At 41.2% G+C, this 19,094-nt stretch overlaps 2 protein-coding genes across 5 annotated transcripts in view; both read right to left on the bottom strand.

The window, feature by feature from the left end:
- LOC127540922 (sodium-dependent phosphate transport protein 2B-like) overlaps window positions 1-19,094 on the bottom strand; it is a 205,660-nt gene that overhangs the window by 149,577 nt on the left and 36,989 nt on the right. The window lies entirely within an intron of this gene.
- LOC127540923 (sodium-dependent phosphate transport protein 2B-like) lies at window positions 4,757-14,820 on the bottom strand. Its single transcript, XM_051965906.1, has 12 exons — window positions 14,666-14,820; window positions 14,429-14,578; window positions 13,783-13,911; window positions 12,767-12,910; window positions 12,154-12,265; window positions 11,113-11,308; window positions 10,291-10,386; window positions 9,707-9,827; window positions 9,238-9,405; window positions 8,082-8,198; window positions 7,832-7,956; window positions 4,757-5,605 (listed from the first exon to the last, which is right to left on the bottom strand). Exons 1-12 carry the CDS (start codon window positions 14,775-14,777, stop codon window positions 5,081-5,083), a joined length of 1,995 nt encoding a protein of 664 aa, XP_051821866.1. The 5' UTR covers window positions 14,778-14,820; the 3' UTR covers window positions 4,757-5,080.

Raw genomic sequence — 19,094 nt, 5'->3', positions numbered from 1 at the left:
AACTGAGGCTGAAATGGGTTAAGTGACCAGCCTAGGGTCATATAGCTAAGTAAGTATCTAAGAAAGGATTTGAACTCAGGAATTCCTGAATCCAAGTCTAGCATTCTTATTCCTCAACCCAGCTCTTGTGTACCTATTGGAAAGACTAGCATCAAGGGGAGAATGTAACCTTTTCAAATATTCTTCTAGAAAACAATAGAATCAGCAAATCTAAGCTATAAGGAGAAAGTCTTTGCTTTAGTATAAAAATAAATTTTCTTTTTCTTGCTGAGGCAATTAGGGTTAAGTGACTTGCTCAGATTCAAACAGCTAGGGAGTGTTACGTGTCTGAGGCTAGATTTGAACTCAGGTCTGCTTAACTTCAGAGCTGGTGCTCTCTCCGATGTGCACCCTAGCAGCCCTTTAAAATGCTTTTTGTAACAATTATAAGTATGCACCAAAAAATGGCCTGCTTTATAAAATAATGATTTTCCCATTATCACAAGTATTCAATCAAAGGCTTAAAGAGCAACTTTTAGAGAGGTTAAAAAAGGGATACTTTTCTGGAGGAGCAAGGATGTTCTTAATTTTATTTTATTTTGTCATACACACATTTAATATAGTTTTAAAAGTTATTTAATATTTTTATTTTTTTCCAATTAACATTTAAAATAATTTTTCACATTTGTTTTTAAAACTTTGAATTCTAGATTCTCTCCTTTATCCTCATCCCTGATCCCCATTAAGAAAGTATAAGAAATTATGCAAAACATTTCCATAAAAGTCATGTTGTGAGAGAAAACATACATTTCTCCCCCATCTGGAAAAAATGCTCAACAAAAATAAAGTTTGAGAGATAGAGAGAGAATATGCTTCAATCGCTCTTCAGACACAATCACTTCTTTTTCTGGGTACAGATATATTTTTTAACATAAATCCTTCAGAGTAGTTGTGAATCATTTGTAGGCTGGGAATGACAACGTCATTCACATCTGATCATCCTAGAAATTTTCTATTACTTCAGTGCATTTCACTTTGCTTGAATTTGTGGATGACTTTCCAGGTTTTTCTCAAAAGATTCCGCTCTCTATATCTCCCCCTCTTTTATTTTTGAACATAGGTAGTCATGCAGTCCCTGACATCTCAGGGAGGTGAGAACGCCAAAAATGAGAGCCAAAACTTTGGAGAAGTATACTACAAGCCAGGTGTTAACTCAGTGGAGTTATCTAGTTTACATGTACTTAGTATAGTTCTACAAGTTGACACCTTGTAGGATTAAATCAATCAAACTGAGCCTTAAGTCTATTTCGCCAAAGTTCCTGCCCTTTACAAGCTGATAAAAATATTTTTGTAAGATCTATGGGGTCTTTTTCTTTCTTAAAAACTTTCATTCAGGATTCATGCCTAGTAGTAGTGTTGATAAGTCAAACGATATATACATGATTTTATAGCCCTTTGGGCATACTTCATATTTTTTAAAAGGGGATTCTTGCAGGGACTAGATGATTTATGGTGTTCATCTCAGTTCTGAAATTCTATGACTCTAGTAGTGATGTAACCCTGCTTTGTCTGATGCCTCAGTAACTTACAGGGCTCACAGTAGGTTAGCATATTGTAGGTGCTTGACAACTATTAGTTGAATGAATAAAGAAAGGAAGGATTCATCCATACCCTGGATCTCTTCAGATTTAGCACCTGCTCCAACAAAGAAATGAAAGCGTTCTCACAAGTTTATATAGGTTACCTTTAATTGATTTCAATTCAACAAAGAGTTACTAAGCACCAACTGTGTGCAAAGCACTCTATTAAACACTGGGAAAATGAAAGTAAAATGGAAAGTGAAAAGAAATGAAAGTAAAATGAAATGAAAGTTAAAAAGACCTTCCTTCAATGAGCTTACATTCTACTGAAATTCTGCTATGAACTTGACTTAAAAAAAAAAAAACTTTTCTATTTTTTCACTGAAAGTAGCCTGATGTTTCTCCACTAATTTTTCTCCAGCAGATCTTACTTTGGGTCTGTGAATTTTAAAAACAAAATAAATTATTGGCTTACTGCCTTTCAATGTAATTGATTTCTTTTGGAATCCTATGTGTTCTATTGTATATATTTACAAATATTATTGGGAGCAAGAATCCATAGATTGCCCAAAAGGTCCATAAAAAAAAATTAAGAATGGCTAATTTAAGGGGAAGCAAGGTGACAAAGTACAGTGAAGAGAACATGAGTTCAAACCTTATCTAGAATGCTAAAGGAAAAAAAGGAGAGACAGAAGAGGAAACCAAATAGGTGTCCGAGAAGTAGGACACGGGCCATGCTGAGGAAGTCAAGGGCAATTCAGTTGCCCCCTATTTCCCCCAAAATACCCAAAACAAACAAAAGAATCATAATTCTAGGTAGGATATTGTTGGAGAAAGACACTAGACTAAAAGGCAGAACAGAATTCTGATTTTAGCTGCTACATACCATGGGACCTCATGAAGTTTTTTCATCTGTGGTGCTGAGTTCCTTCATCTATAAAATCAGAGGACTGGACAAGATCTATGAAGCTCCTCCTTCCTTCCTTTCTTTCCTTCCTTCCATGTTTCTTTTTTCTTTCTTTTAGGAGTAGACTGGATCATCTGTAAAGACCCTTCCTTCCTTCTATCTCTGTCTCTCCCTTTTTTCTTCTTTTTTTTCTCTCAACATAATTCATAAAACAATGTGTATTAAAAATAAATAAACTTTAAAAAGTAAAGATATGTCAGAGTTTAATCTCTCCAGCTTTGGACATCTGTTGACTGAAATAGAGATGTCTGAATTCCTGTGTTCATCTATAATAAAAGATAAGTCCTGATCAAAATAGTAAGTGAAAAAAAAAGGAAGATTAGTACTATATCATCTGTGAAGTTCCTTTTTTCTTTTGTCCTTTCCTGTCTTCCTTCCTCCATGCCAGTGAGTTATCCTATCTCACTCATATTGGAAGTATAACAGCCACTCACTGTTCACTTGAGCCTGTTGGCCCACCTTGGGCAGCCTAGTGGTTTCCCACTTCTGGAGGCTCATCCTATTGATACCAGGCTTAATGGAGACACCTGATGGGCTCATTAGCTTTGTAACACTTTAGAACTTCAGGGCTCCAAGCATCCACCAGCCTCAGCTCCCTAGGAGCAAGGATTATACAGGTCAACCAACAAATACAGCCAGTTCCTCTCCCCTCTAACAATTTAGGAGTGCTATTCCTCATGAGAAGAGCTTGATAATTCTCTTACTTCAACTCCTTTTTGGATTTAAAATGTGTTACTCGCCTCTTTCTTGATCGCATGACATTTTTCCTACTAAGGAAAAGAACTTCCTATTTCCTCTAAATGTCGATGTCTGTGCACCTTCAAAACTGCATTAAATTAAACTAATGTATGCCAAAAATTACAGTCCTTCAGAGTTATGTGATCATGGAAGTCTAAGGGGAAAAAAGTCAAATAACCTCTTCGATCCAGTCTTTTTGAATTAGTTCAAGAATAATCTGTCTTTCCGAAAATATGTGCACCACATACACAGATCACGTGAACAATCCAAATGGGAAAAGACATACAAAGTGTAAAGGAGATCAATGAGGTACTTAGTTTCTGTATTTATAGTATGGTTATGGACAAGTTTAAAAGATACTACAAAAAATGAACTGAAGAAAATGGAAAACCACTCCAATATCTCTGCCAAGAAAATCCCACATGGAGTCATGGAGAGTTGGGACAAAATTGAAAAGACACTGTAACAAAATAGGTATTTCATATTGTTTAGCCAGAATTTGATTGGTAGTTTTCTTTAAATTTTATTAGTAAAGTTAATACTTTTTCATTGATATTTTATCCTATAAGAGGTTCCATATATGTTTATCAATTATTTAAGAATATATTCATGGTGCAATATTGAGACATAATTATTTAAATACTTGAATATTTTTGTATATAAAGTTGTGATATAATTTATCTCCTTTTGACCATCAGATAGGTTGAGATTTAATTTTTACACTTTGTGTAATAAGTTTTTATAACATACATTATTTTTGTAATCCAGAAGCTTGAAATATATATATTTAGAATATGTATGATACAATTTCGTCAATAAAGATGATTAATAAAAAAGAACACATTTTTATTCTATCTTACAACATAGATGTTTCTCATATTGTTGAAATTTTTTTTTAGAAAAACGTATTTATTCAAAATATTTCAATTACAAGAACACCTAAACAAATGAAATAAATGTCATCCATATCTAGACAAACAACCATGGACACGGAATGTGGATTGAAGCATAGTATTTCCACATTTTTATTTATCACTTTACCTTTTCTTTTTCATATTTTTTTTTCTGTGTCTGATTTTTACTGTACTGTACTGTTACAAATACGAAAATATATTTGGAAGTATTATACATGTAAACAAAAAAGAAAGAAAAAGAGTTGGCTAAGGACATTTCCTATGTGGCAGATTCTACTAAGCAAAAAGAATGAATGGTAGTGATTGCTGAATTTTTTTTAATAAAATTATTGTAAACATGAAAAAATTGGCAATACATACTACAGATGTTCTTGTTTATATTGACTACAGGTTTAGATAAAGATATTTTATAATTAAATATTTCTTTCCAAAAGTGAGCAATATAAAACCAGAATCATACAGGTTATTTACCTTATGAAAAACTATACAATTTGCTAACTATACATCTGTTTAGGAGAATTATAGAGTGAAAGATCAGGATAAGACTCCATATGATCTCAAATAGGCTGACATGGGATTTTAGGAATGGGCTGCTTGTTCTTCCTCAGCCCAGGAGCCCCTTTCCTACATATTCTTTGGAAATGGGAAATTGTTGGGAAAGACCAGTTAGCTGGAATTAGGTGGGAGGGAATGAGTGGGAATCAAAGGGGAAAAAAGGTATGTACTTGGTAAAATGAATGTAAAAAGTGGTCTTCCTCATGTAGAGCCGAAACAAAGGCTTCTGAGCTGCCAGGATAACTCAAGGGTTCCCCCCCATGCTTCCTGGTTTTTTTAGCTTTACTCCTGTGTCTGGATGCCTGGCTTGGAATTCCATATTTGTTACTGCAGTTTCCTTATGTCCCTCAGAGGCTCCGGAGGGGGATTTTATTTCTCTTTTCCTGATCTTCATCCAATTCTGGACATTTCCTGCATGTCCTGCAGCATCTGGTCAGCCTGCAGCATGACCAGCAGCAGCTGAACATCTGGGACCAGTTGGATCGGCAGCAGCTGCATGTCAGGAGGGACACCAGCCCATCCCAGGGCTTAAGGGAGCGCATCCACAAGGGCAAGAACTCCCAGGTTTTCAGCATGTCAGGGAGAACGTGGGGGCAGCGGGCTTGGAGGACACAAATCACAAAGATCACCAGCAACAGAAATAGGATGGGTGCCCCTACGCCCACCAGCACAGTCCAACCTGCCAGGGAAAGCCCAAGCACTGTCACTGGGGCTAGGAAAAAGCAGATGATCAGGTAGAAGACGGCGAACCAACGGTAGGTGGCCGTGATATTCCCCAGGCCCCTGGCAAGACGGATCGGCAGGCGCATGAACGGGACTGGGTACCACAGAAGAACTCCAGACAAGTTGAAGAAGAAATGGCACAGGGCAATCTGAAATCAAAAGGAGTAAACATGATGAAATCTCATGGAGACATACTGGGAGCCAATTGGGGAGAGGGAAGGGAAATCAGGAGGCAGGGGGTGGGGAGAATGGATGGGAAAGATTAGAGGCGCCACAGAAATTATCCATGAATATTGTCATTGTGGGCTCATCGATTTAGGAGCAGGAGGGAGAGCAGCAGTCAGCTGGAACAGTCTTATTCAGTTTTGCAAGAATATGGCTGGATGTTATGGAATCTGTGACCCAGAGAGCATCGGACCCAAAGTCAGGAAGAGTTGGGGTGGAAGCCTCTCTCACCCTAACTATGCTCATCTGAAGTCATCAATGGAGCCTTCATTTCCTGGGTTACTGTGGACATCCAATGTGATCATTGTGTCAAGAGCTTTGGAACCTTTCACACGCCCTACAGGCAAGAGTCCTATTGTGGTCTTGTGCAAAGAACAAGCCATCTAAATGGGAGTCTGAAGCTACAAGCTAAGTCAACAGGAATTGATTAAGTGCCTCCTGGATGCAAAGCCCCATGCAAAGGGAAAGCTCCTGCCCACAATCAGCTTACATTCTGCTCTTCTAAACTCGTACCTTGACCTGCAGCAAAACCCTTGTCTATCTACAAAAGAACCAGATGATCTCAAAGATCCTTCTAACCCTTAAATCCTATGAAAATGGGCCTTTTTGCAAAGGGCCATGCACTAAGGACCAAAATGCAAGGAAAACTTTTGAGTCCCTGACTATAAATGAAACAAAGTTGACAATTTAAGCCACTTTTGCTGAGTTCCAAAAGAGTGATTTCAAAAACAATTTAGATAATTAACACATTGCTCCAAATCGAATTAACTACCAGTGAGTTAAAAAGCAATGAATTTAATAAAAAAAAATATTGCATTCCAGAACCAATGAGACTTTTATTGTAATTGTTTTCAAAATCAGTTTTGGAATTCATTCTTTTACAAAATGAATTCCATTGTCTTATGATGCTTTGACTCTACACCCCCTGCCCTCCTTCCACTCCCTTGTCACCTTTCTCCTACCCAGACATGCCCTCGCCTGCCTCCCCACCAGCAGGTGCACTGGCCTCCCTTTCCAAGAGAAAAAAGGAAAGAGCTACTTAGTGAGGCAATATTCACCCTGGAGAATGCTAAGGGCATCTTCATGCTGCCATGTCTGGGCTGCAAAGCTCCACCTTGACCCCTCTCTCCCATTGGTTTTCATGGGATCACTCCCTGAGTCCTTCTGCAAGATCTCTTGTGTTTATTCCCTCCTATCTCTTCCTAATGATGTCACCAGCTTTTCATTTTTTGTGACCTGCAAAATGAAGCCCATCTTGGCTGGTCCTTGGCTCAAATACATCCTGCATGTACACTTTTCCTAAATCACACTTCCAGTGCAGTCCTACCTTTAAATCCGATACCTGTTGCATTCCTAATGCAGGAAGGATAAAACCAAAATCCTTGGTTCAGCTTTCAGGGCCCTCTAGAACCTGATCCCTCTCGCCTGCTTTTTTTTTTTTTTTTGTTTTACCATCATGTGCAGCTGCTTCTAACAATGTAGCATCTAACAATCCCATCCTCGTTCATATTATCACATCCCTGCCATCATCAGCACTCCAGGTTGACTGGAATTTTCAAAGATGCTCGTTCACTTGCCATATTCCCACGCCTTTGTTCTCCAACTTCCTCCTTTCAGAATGCTTTCCCTCCAGCTTTCTGCCCAAACAGATCCTCAGAATCCCTCAAAGCTTCTCTGCCCTAATGAAAGCAAAGGTCACCTCTCCCTCCCCTGCACACAAAGCTTGGATCTGTGCCAGTCACCTAGCAAGTAACAGCTGAGATTCAAACTCACATCTTCAAACAAAGTCAGACATTCTTTCCACCTTTTCTGACTCATAGGTGGGCAAAGGGGGGAAGTTATCCATACCATTCTATGTGGGGGACAGGGGACGACGAGATGGGCGATGAAACTTCACCATCCTCATTTGTTTATTAAGACACAAGCTGAAGATCTCTGGTCATTACTTAGAAAATTCAGCTTCTGAGAATAAGAGCTAAGGACGGTTCTCTAGCCTCCAGGTGATCATTCGGAGGCAGCTGAGACCTCGGCAGTAACCAGCGTCTCTTTGGGATATGGAGCATCTTTCAAGAAAGACACCGGGGTGCTTATTGGAAGGAAGGAGTGGTAAGCTGAGGAAAGAGCAGAAGGTCCCAACTGGGCATTCTGACCTGAAGGGAATCTTCCAAAGTGCTTCCAGAACTGGCCAGAGCAGCCAGGATGGCCGTGGTGGTGGTGCCGATGTTGGAGCCCAGGGTCAGGGGGTACGCTCTCTCCAGGCTGATCACTCCGATGCCTAAGAGGGGGGGAAAGACACAGGTTCAGTCCTAGCTGGGAATGACTCAGCATGGCAAGACCAACTGTACAAATAGAGACATGGGACATGTGAAAGGGGAAATGGGGGAGGAAGGGAGGACTCACCAACTAGAGGAGTGATGGCAGACGTGAACACAGAGCTGCTCTGCACGAGAAACGTAATTCCAGCTCCAACAAGAATGGCGAGGTAGCCCGTCAGCCAGGCAAAAGGAAAAGGAAAATCTGGGGAAAAGCAGAAGAAAAGGCTCCGTTTGTCCACTTGTCCTGGCTAGCATTTCATATTTGATGCAACAGATCCCTCTAAAGAGCAATCCTGAAACAGTCCTTTTACTAAAAACTCCTTCTAAATCTTCTAGCAGACACAGTTCAAAGGGTAACTAAACAGCCGTCAGCAGGAGGTTCCTGGGGAAGAGGAGGGTGCCTTGGGAATTCCCAGCCAGCATCCGAAAAACTATGTTCATGCTCTTCTTGGAAGAAATCGGATGTTCATAAAAAGTGCTGAGCCCAGTAACCAGCAAGCTAGAAAAATGCTTTTCTCTTTCTTCCATAGTTCCCACAGCTGGCTCCCAGATCTACCCAAAATGCCCAGGTCTGTGCCTCAATTGTATTGATTAATGAGGGGAGTAGAAGGGAGACTGGAAGAAGTCTTCAACCTTCATCAGTGTTTTAATTCGTGACAACCTAGTTCGGGAAGGGGTTCAATCAGGACTAATTGTTTTCTGCAGGCTAAGGGCTTTCAATATTTTGTTTGTGTTAAGAGAGAGACAAAGGATATCTACATTTGTCAAACTCTTACTATGGACCAGGTATTATAAGGCTACAGATTTGACAAATCTCTATTTGATCCTTGCCCAAAAAAATTCTGGGAGATAGATTCTATCCTTATCCTAACAGTTGAGGAAACTGAGGAAAACAGAAATAAAGTGACTTCCTCGTGGAAGTTGAATTCATAGTCCTGACTCTAGGCCCACTGTGTATAGAGATGGCCATGAGAGCCATGCTCTGCTAACTTGTTTCCTTTTCCTTGCTCATTTTTCTTCTGTATTTGTGTATAAGGCAGGAGGGAGATGGAGCAGCTTGGGACTATCTTCCCTGGCCAACTACTGAGGACAGTGACATTTCTAGAGCCCATTGGTATTTACACTGACCTTATGGATGATTTTTTTATTTAGAAATTTGTTTTATCAGATCATAGAATATTCAAACTTAGATACAGAAAAGTGGAGGACCAGAGAAAGGCCCAGGAGGGGGGAAGTTCTACCTGTATTGATGGTCTTCTTAATCATTGCAGCAATTTGTCCCTTGAGCATAGAGTTCAGAACCTTGACAATCAGGATCAAACAGATGCACAGGACCAGCAAGGAGAGGGTCAGAAGAATGAGCCCAATGCTCACATCTGAGAGATTGACATCCACAAATGTGTGTTTGCCTGTGGGAACCAGAGCAGCCAACCATCATCATCTTTCTCTTCCTCTGCATCACTCAACCCAGATACAGAGAGTTCTACACAGCACTAGCTCTTACAGAAAGTGGTTGTCATTCAGAGGTTTATACAGTCCACCCAAATATATCTCAGAAGATATTTAAATTAAATACAAATACCATTAAGCCCTGGGACCTTGCTTTAGAGCAAGGATCCCAAACAGATTTTATAAAAGCCATGTGTGATACCTAAAAAGGCATAAAATGTGAGGGTATGAGGGTTAAGTGTCAGAAGATTTGCTACTCACATTTTGCAATGTTCTGTTTATAGGTTATGTTCATGAGGGTCCAGGTCGTGTTCCCATTGGTCCAGCAGAAGCTGGGAGAGGTACAATTTTCTGGTGAGGGAACGGTAACGTTGCTTAATGTCTAAAAGACACAATAAAGGGGTGGAAAAGCTTGTTACTGTTGGATTTTACTACACTGAAGACATGCCCCACTGGCCAATGAAACCCTACTTTCTCCCTCTTCTCTCTCCCACCTTCCCCATAATCCTTAGAAAAGACTTAGAAAAAAGCCTTTGTGTTTGGTCTTTGGGCCATGTACTAAAACTCCAGAATCGGGGCTACTTCTGGAGGCCAGCTGAGCTGCCCTCAGACTGAGCACTGTTACCCTGGAATGCGGACCTGAGCATCAATTATTTTAGCTCTGTCTTATAGTAGCATTCTGCCCCTTAAAGTCTGAGGTGGAACTAAGGCAGTGACTAGAGCTTTGCTAAAGGGCACTAAATTTATAGAAAACCAATAGCATTTGTACTCCTTCAATATCATAGGGGAAATTGAGGATTCTTACTCCTCCACCTATTTCCATTGAATAATTTTCTGATACTTACCACATATTTTAATGTTTTACACCAAGTCTTTATCAGGCTCCTGTTTTGTGCTGCCTCATTTCCTGTAGCAATTTCACTTATGACTTTTTTATCCAGCTGGAAAAGCAACAGACATGAGGAAAAGAGTTAGCCTGTTCCTCAGCTATAATTTGTGACTGAAAAGTTACTTACTCTCCTAGGGGCTCCAGTGTACAGAAGAGAAAACCAGGATGTGTGTAAAAGGGAGACACAGATTGCTCTCAGTTCCCGAGGACCTCATTTCCACTTGCACAGGTGACTTTGCCTCATCTTAGCTTGACAGGCATCAGGACAGATAGACCTTTTTGCCCTATTCTAGGGGGCCCAATACCACCAGCTCCTTGAAGTCTTGAAGGGGCTCCCATTTGGTCATCATATGCCCCAGTGCCTGGTCCCCAGTAGGGGATTAATAAATGCTTTTTGGTCATGAGGCATTCCTTGGGAAAGAGCTCCACTTTGGCCAGAAGAATAGCAAAGCATAGGAAGAAGCAAAATGGTTTTCCTGGAGACAGGCACATCACACTGATCGAAAGGGTAAAAGATCACATGTCGGCCAACAAAACAGTCATTGGACCCCAAATGAAAGTGGGTACTGAAGAACACAACTGCCAATGCGGAGGGCTAAGCAAGGTCCTTAGCTCCACTCCCTCAAATAAAATGGGGGAATCACAGCAAGCAAAGTAATGTCTAACTAGCACTAGAGATTGGGGGAAGAAACTTAGAGCTCTGCTTCCAAGGGAACCCAGTCCACCACTGATAACATTTCAGCCTCAATTTAAAATCAAAGTAACTCTTGATGCCCACCTGGACAATGAGTTTTGTGAAGGGATTTGTGATGACTTTCAGGAGTTCAGGGGCATTTTCCCCACTCTTGATATTAAAGGTTTTGACGATAGCATCGGAGAGGTAATAGAGATAGCCTGTGATCACCTCCATGGGCAGCAGCACCAGCACTGACAACCAGTTAAAGAAGTCATGGACAGTTGCTCCAGCAAAAGCCCTAAAGTAGGGAGAAAACCAAAAGCAATTTATGTGGTGACATTATCTTCTTTTTCTCATTAACAGCCTACTATGTGTACAAAGAGAAAGCATCGTGTGGACATGAGAAAGATTTGTTTGAAAGTTAGGAAAATCTGTTTCAAGTCTCCTAGTGATAGGTCCATGAGCAAGTCACTTAATACTTTCCCAACCCATTTGTAGAGTTGCCCAAACAGCTTCAACACTGATGGGTTCCCACAGTGGTAATTTCCCCACCATATGGGGGAAGGGGAGTGGGAAAAATACTTTGATCTGTACTCAGATTCACCAGTTCATTTTCTGGCCATGGACAGCATTTTTCATCATGAGTCCTCTGGAACTGTCCAAAGGGAACATTGTCTTGAATCATTGTATTGATCACAGTAGCAAAGTCTTTCACGATTAATTATCCTTACAGCATTGTTGTAACTGTACACAATGAACTCCCAGTTCTTATTTCACTTTGGATTAATTAATGAGGACCTTGCCATAGGTTTTTTTTTTAACTCTGAAATTACCGCTCCTCCCCCCCCCACATCCTTTCTTATGGCATAATAGTATTCCATCAAACATAGTGTCTGAGGCCAGATTTTAACTATTCTTCCTAATCCTAGCATTGTAGTATTGCAGCAAAATGAAATCATTATCAATTTAAGATTATGACTCAGCTGAATTATTTCAACTGCTCTGAGTACATAGTTATTCCACACTCTAAAAGAACCATTGGAAGAGCTAGATCAGTATCTAGAGCAGAGTAAACTTTATTAAATATAGTTACTGTAGTGATAAAAAAAATATGACTAGCAAACAAGTAAAAAAGCTTCCTACCTTCGGAATTCATTTCTGTCTCCAGCCTCCATGAGGGCCACGATAGTATTGGTCACTGAAGTCCCAATATTGGCTCCCATGATAATGGGAATGGCTGCCTTTACTGTCAACACTGTCAAAGGAAAAAGGGAAATGAAAAAAAATTAGGGAAATTCACAGGAAAAAAGCTTCAACAAACTAAGGGATCAGCTTAATAAAAAGTTAGGAAAGCTATGAGGTCCAACCATGACCAAGAAGAGGAATTCTTTCTACAAAGTTTCCAACCAGTCAGTCATCCAATCTTTGCCTGAAGATCTGTGTGGTGAAGAACAAGTCACTATAGCTGCAACCAGGTGCCCACAACATTAAGTGGTGCAGGGCAACTGGAGCTTTCCCCATAGCAAGAAAGCTAGACCACTGGCAGCAATGTTGAGATATGTGGGAATTGCTCTGATAATGGCTGTAAGAACAGCTCCGTCCCAAAATTGGGAGGATGGAAAATTAGGGAGATGACGACTGCAGGGCACATAGGGAACAATTTCACGATTCTAAAATTTGGAATGAAATTCTTTCAAGAGATCCAGGTTGGCACAGGCACTGGGGCATTGGGGGAGAGGGAAACCTGCTGACTCACATGAAGAGGATACTAGGCTGACAACGATGGACGTAGATGTGCTGGAACTCTGCACCAGCACTGTCACCAGCACGCCAATCATCAAGCCAGCCACGGGGTTGTTCAACACTGAACCATCATGGAAAATCTTCCCAGCCATTTTTCCTGCAAAGATAATGGAAAATTTAAAATTATATATGGTTATTTTGGGACTGCTGGGCACAGACCAAGTTAGAAGCCACTGTGTGGGAAGGAGGAGTGAAGAAGAGTCACTGGCTACTGAGAAAGCAATGTGGCAGAGGGCAGTGAGGGCTGAATTTGCTTAGAGCAGTGTTTGACACATAAATGATCTATAAATGTGTATTCCCTTTCCTGGTATGGCTTATTAGAGGAGAGAGAGAGGGTTTTTGCATTCAAACATTCAAGCACAGGTTGCTTTTATATTGAATAGGAAGAATCTGTGGAGAGAATATAGGGAAGAGTGGGATAAGGAAGGTTTAAGGCAGGCCGATTTGGTTAAGAATGACCTCTATTTTTCTCTTTGCTTTCCTGGTGCAAATTTGATTTGCACTTTCCTTGAAACCTGAAACCACCTCTGTTAACAACACAACATCTAACATCCACATATGCATCTAACACAGATGCTAGTCTCTGAAACCAAAGTTTCAGACATCAATAGAGGGATACAGAGGATCCCCCTCAACGCAAAACTTTAATCTGATGACCTAAGGTTCTTATCTATCATCAGATTCCTTCACAAAAATTTTTGATCCCTAATCCCTAAACTGCCTTTCTTCCAAAGACTAGAGTGTAAATAGGAAAGAGAGAAGAGAGAAGGGGAGAAAGAATGGAGGAGCATGCATGTCTCTGCAGTGGATGAAAAGATGAGACATCTTGGCTAGGAATAGTTTAAGAAAGGGGAGATTACTTGGGTTGAGTTGGCCAGGTGTTTGGCTATATGCTGAAACAAAATCAACTCTAAAGTGACAAAACCCATCCCAGAAACTTTTGATCCATTCTGATATTGCTTCTCATACCTCCAACCAGCTGGAAAGCGCTGCCGAGAACATCCAAGGAGCATACAAAGAAGTAGAGAAATCCCAGGAGGAGGATCCCTTTTCCGAACCCTCTGAAGACAGCAATTATTTTCCCTGTGGTGTCTCTCTCTGCAAAAACAAAGAGGAAGGGAATAAGCTTTTATTAAACACCTACTATATGCCAGTCCCTGTGCTAAGGGCTATACAAATATTACTTTAGTTATTGTGTGTGTACACACACACACACACACACACACACACACACGGTCTGGCATTTTCTGGAATCCTGTCCCATCTCTCTTACCAGGAGAAGGCAGGCTAGGGTTTTCCTTTTGTAAAGAGAATCTTTTGGCCCCCAATTGTTCCCAATGATGCTAGCCAGCCCAGGAAGGTTCAGCCCTTAGCTGCTATTAGTTCTGCCCCAGCTCTTCTCTATAGCCCAACAATAATACCTGCCTTATCTTCCTGAGTTCAAATCAGATTTCAGAGACTTACTAGTTGTATGACCCTGAGCAAGTCAATTCTTGCCTCATTTCCTTATCTATAAACAGGGTCACAACAGAAGAAAATGGCAAAGCATTCTACTCTCTCTGAGGGGAAAACTGCAGGAAGAACTGAACAATAACAGAAGGGGAGCTGGCGTTACCTGACCACTTGATCCCCGAGTCCCTAAATTCGGGAACATTCTGCAGCTCTTGCTCCACCACTGGGTCTTCAGTCTCTGGCCCTTCCATCAATGAAATTTCACAAAAAGATGACAGACGTTCTATCTTACTTATAGGAGAACGGGCATCATCTGCCAAAGAAAGTAAAAAACCATGAAGAATAAGGTCCATTTCCCCAGGAGAGGAGTGGAAGATGGCAATGTCATGAGAGAACTTACTGCTGGGGCTTCCTTTATCTTCCTGTATGTTTTCCAGATATATTGAATCTTCAGTATTCTTCTTAGGATCAGAGGGGGTGTTTTCCAACTGAGATAGAGGTGGAGTTGCCATAGTCTGAATAATGAAATTTTAAACAAAATATGCATCAACTACATTTTACATCACCATTGAACTCGGGATAATTAGTCACACAACAAAGCACCAACAAAACAAAAATATAATAAGTTCTAGAACTCATTAAAAACAAACAAACAAAGGGTGAACTCATGGGGCCATTTTGTAAATTTCAAACTTTTATTTTCATCCATACATCTGGCTTGTTATTATATCCTATCCCTTCTCCATAGATTCATTCTTTCTCTCCTCCTGCCCCAACTTCATAATAAATCGCTAATCCTGGTCTTAGTCATTGCCCTCCTGGATTTCTCTACTCTTCCTCATTAATCTCTAAATTGTAGGTGTCTCATTCAATTATCATTTTACAGAAGAAGGAACTTTGAGGCTGCTCAAGGAGGCCCAATGTCTTTCAGATGGGAAACAGCAGATCTTCTGCCTCCACAGCCAACCCCATTCCTACTCCTAACTTCTGCTCCCTCTGGCCATCCTTGCCATCAACACTGCCTTAAAATTTTGGATCACTTTCTCTGTTGGCACAAATTAGCCTACTGCCCTCACCTCCAGAAGCCTGGAGCTTCTGCATCCTTCTAACAGCCAAAGGTATCAACCCTTCCCATGTGCGTATTCTCCTATAAAAACTGCCTCCCCACAAACCTGACTTCTGGCCCCCATCATTGCCCCATAGCTACTGAAAAGTGACAGCTCTATGACTCTCCATTTTTTTTCTCTCAGAGGCAATTGGGACTAGGCCTAGGGTCACACAGATAGGAAGTGTTAAGTGTCAGAGGTCAGATTTGAACACAGGTGGTCTTGACTTCAGGGCTGGTGCTCTATCCACTGAGCCTCCTGGCTGCCATTCTTCCATTCTTCAATTCAGAAAAAACCCTCCTTCCAGGGAGAGCGAATAGCCAACCATCCCTTCTCCACAAGCACTCTGAGCCCCACTCAGGATAACTTTTTGAAATCCTTGTGGATCTGGGTGTGGGCACAGTCTGCCTAATAGACTGCAGAGAGAATTATTTAGGTGTTTAATAGCCTGAACTTCTTTAATCTCAAGATCTAAGAATCAAAAGCTGAAATTTAGTGATTAGTGAAATCTAATTAGTGAAAACTGATTAGTGAAACTTGATTAGTGAAAACCCCAATTGCCTCAGGGAGAAAAAAGAAATCTAGTGATTAAAAAAGAAGGTAGGCAGGTGACACAGTGGATTGAATGCTAGGCCTGGAGTCAGGAAGCCAACTTCCTGAATTCAAATGTAGCTCAAACACTAGCTTTGTGACCCTGGGCAAGTCACTTAATCCTGTTTGCCTCAGTTTCCTCATCGGTAAATTGAGCTGGAAAGGAAAATGCTTCACCACTCTGTAAGATTCTTCCACAAAACTCACAAATGAGGTGAAAAAGGCGTCAGATATAACAGAAAACGACTGGGCTAAAATTTTTTAAACCTTTTGTGCTCCCCAGAAATGCGAGGATATCACCTAAATCCTCAGCCTGCTGGACCTTTCCAAGAGATAGAGCTTAATAGAGAAGAAAAAAAGTAGAAGAAACTTTGGGATAATTGTTAAAGAAAGAAAAGCTTTGTCCTACACCCCCAGGTCTCCTGTAGTAATCGCTCCTTTCCTTTTTCCCCGGCCAAAGGCCAGCGGGTATGGCCGAGGCAGGCTGGGGTCGGTGAAAGGAGAGCGCCAAATCCGGCCGCTCGGGCCCAGGCCTCCCAGCCCAAGCTTACCTGCGGTCGGCGGGATCTCTGTCCACGGTGCTTAAAGCGGTCCCGATGTGCGTTGGGAAGGGAGTGGGCTTCGCGGGCTGGACGGCGCAGGGAAGGGCAGGGCGGGCAGCGCGGACCGGCAGCCCAGGAACGGGGCCTACGGGCTCTCACGCCCTCGTTCTCGGACACTAGAGTCCCTTCTCTTTCCAATACTTAGCCGGACCAGAGGAGCCGTGAGCCCGATTCAGGCCACTGAGAGCTGTGGAGACCTCGGTGCGCTTCGGGGCTTCCCGAGTCTCCACGGAGGTCCAGGAACGTTCCTTCGGAAGAAGGAAAAGCGACTCCAAGGAAGCTTCTTCTGCTGCTCTGGCCTAATCCACTTGGAGGGCCACTTTTTATTGGCCGATTCGAAAAGGAATGGGTGGGAAGGCTGGCTAATTAGGGGCCTCGACAAAAGCCATCCAAAGAAAAGCCAAGAGTGTTTACTCCTCAGGCTCATGTTCTCACTTCGGAGAACCTCACACCAACAATCAGCGCATTGCCAAGTGAACGTTTTCCTCCGGTTCTAGTTCATTTTGCAGAAATAAATGCCAACTAGAGAGAAGCAGATCAGGGGAGTCCAGTAGATTAAAAGGTTTATTTGTAATGAGGATCCATTGGTCTTTATGTGGGTTTCAATCAATCAATTCAAGACTTTTGGCTGATTACTTGGTTCACCCTTCACTTTGGTATCTTTTTAACTCAGGGCACATCATTGAACTTCCTAGTGGCCTAGATCATTCTCTAACTATCCAAGTTGAGGAGGTGTCAACTAGCATTGGTTGGCAAGACCTTCCTCCTCAATTCCCTATATTGATGAGTTCATAGGTCTAGTCCCCAAAATAGCCTTCCGAACAAACAAAACAAAAACAGACTAGGAAAAGAAATGCTGGACCTAGATAGCAAACTATATCAGATTGCTTGTCATATTGGAGGGGAGGGAGGGAGAAAAATGTGTAGCACAAAATCTTATAAAAGTGAATGTTGAAAATTGTCTTTGGAAAAAATAAAATTCTATGTGGGAGAAAGGAGTTGGAGAGGGAATCAAGAGTTGCAACAGAAGTATCTTCCTAGCTTCTAGGGGATTTCTTTTATATGTACTAATTCCCTACCCACCAACTTCCCAGATCTGAGCTGCTGCTGGGACTGCTGGCACTATCTATGACTAACAGGCCAATTCCTCTTTTATTTCAGGCCACAAGTCTGAAAGAACCAAACTCTTATGGCCAAGGGAGGATTCCCTTCTCCTCAAGGAGTTGCAGGACCAATCTATCATCTTCCAATCCTGGAGGGAATCCCCAGTGATAAACCAGAGAGACTTCATTGGGGCTGATCTGCACCCACTGTGTTTCCAGATTGTTACTCCAGACCAGGAAATATAGACTCCAACATTCAAATGGACAGTGGTGACATTGGCTCAATTAGTGAAGAGAACCTATCCAGCAAATTGTAGATCATACTTTGAGATTGAGGAGAGAATTTGATTGAGTCCTATTATTGTTCTATTGGAAGACTTGACTTCTAGTAATTATCTAGTACTTGTCTTAACACTTCAACAACAATTTCAGAAAGAAATTGAGGAGAAATGATGAGTATGTGAAGTGAACTAATCAACTAATCAATTAACAACCTTTATTCTTTAAACACCATCCTTTTCAGATGGGAAACATTTTTTTCCCCATTTATTAATCAATTATCATTCTTTCAGCACTGTGTGTTAACTAAGTTAACTAAGGATTGTGGATATGCTATTTTCTATTCATGAAAGTCCTTCAAAACTCAAATCAAAATGGCCTTTTACTTGAAGCTTTTCCTGAACTTTCTCTCTGTATCTCTGTCTCTATCTTTCTCTCTGTGTGTCTCTCTGTCTCTGTCTGTCTCTCTCTGTGTGTGTGTGTGTGTATGTGTGTGTGTGTGTGTGTGTGTGTCCCCTCCCTCCATCTCTACCTCCCCCAGACATGAATCTCTAACAAGGTACAAAGGAAAATCTAGGTAGTGCACTGGATATAATGATAGGCTTGGAATGAGGAAGACTTATCTTCCTGAGTTCAAATCTAATCTCAGACACATAATAGTTGGGATCCTGATTTCATCAGTTCTTTATCTCAGACACATAATAGTTGGGATCCTGATTTCATCAGTTCTTTATCTATAAAATGAGCTGGAGGAGGAAATGGCAAACCACTCTAGGATCTTTACCAAGAAAACCCCACATGGAATTATAAAGAGTTGGACATGACTGTACAAACAACAATATTATTGGCAGAGTAAAAGTGGGCAAAAAACAGGAAATGTTAACTTTGTTTCTGCCTTGGGATTAGGGCTAATATCCCTCTACAATAATTAACAAGCTTTATCCCTCTCCAGGCCCACTTAACAAATAAGTATTTTTCAAGTTAAAGTGGCAAACTTTTGTAGAACTTTTGGTGAAGATATTCTAGATCTTACTCCCAATTCCTAGAGCCTCTACTAAGTAAGGCTGCTTCTCTGCTCACTACTGTCTTCCCCTATCAAACTTGGGTCACTTATCTTCACTTTCAGAAGGGACAGAGACTCTTAGGTG

Source organism: Antechinus flavipes, chromosome 6, assembly GCF_016432865.1.
Source record: "Antechinus flavipes isolate AdamAnt ecotype Samford, QLD, Australia chromosome 6, AdamAnt_v2, whole genome shotgun sequence".
NCBI lineage: Eukaryota > Metazoa > Chordata > Mammalia > Dasyuromorphia > Dasyuridae > Antechinus > Antechinus flavipes.
This window is presented reverse-complemented; position numbering and strand designations above follow the sequence as displayed.

What these genes read in the sequence shown, in the direction of transcription:
- LOC127540923 (XM_051965906.1), bottom strand. Translation starts at nt 14,777, where the DNA reads ATGGCAACTCCACCTCTATCTCAGTTGGAAAACACCCCCTCTGATCCT. An exon ending in CAGCCTAGTATCCTCTTCAT is followed by an intron (nt 12,266 to 12,766) that starts GTGAGTCAGCAG and finishes TTCCTTTGACAG; the next exon opens with TGTTGACAGTAAAGGCAGCC. An exon ending in GACAGAAATGAATTCCGAAG is followed by an intron (nt 11,309 to 12,153) that starts GTAGGAAGCTTT and finishes TCCCTACTTTAG; the next exon opens with GGCTTTTGCTGGAGCAACTG.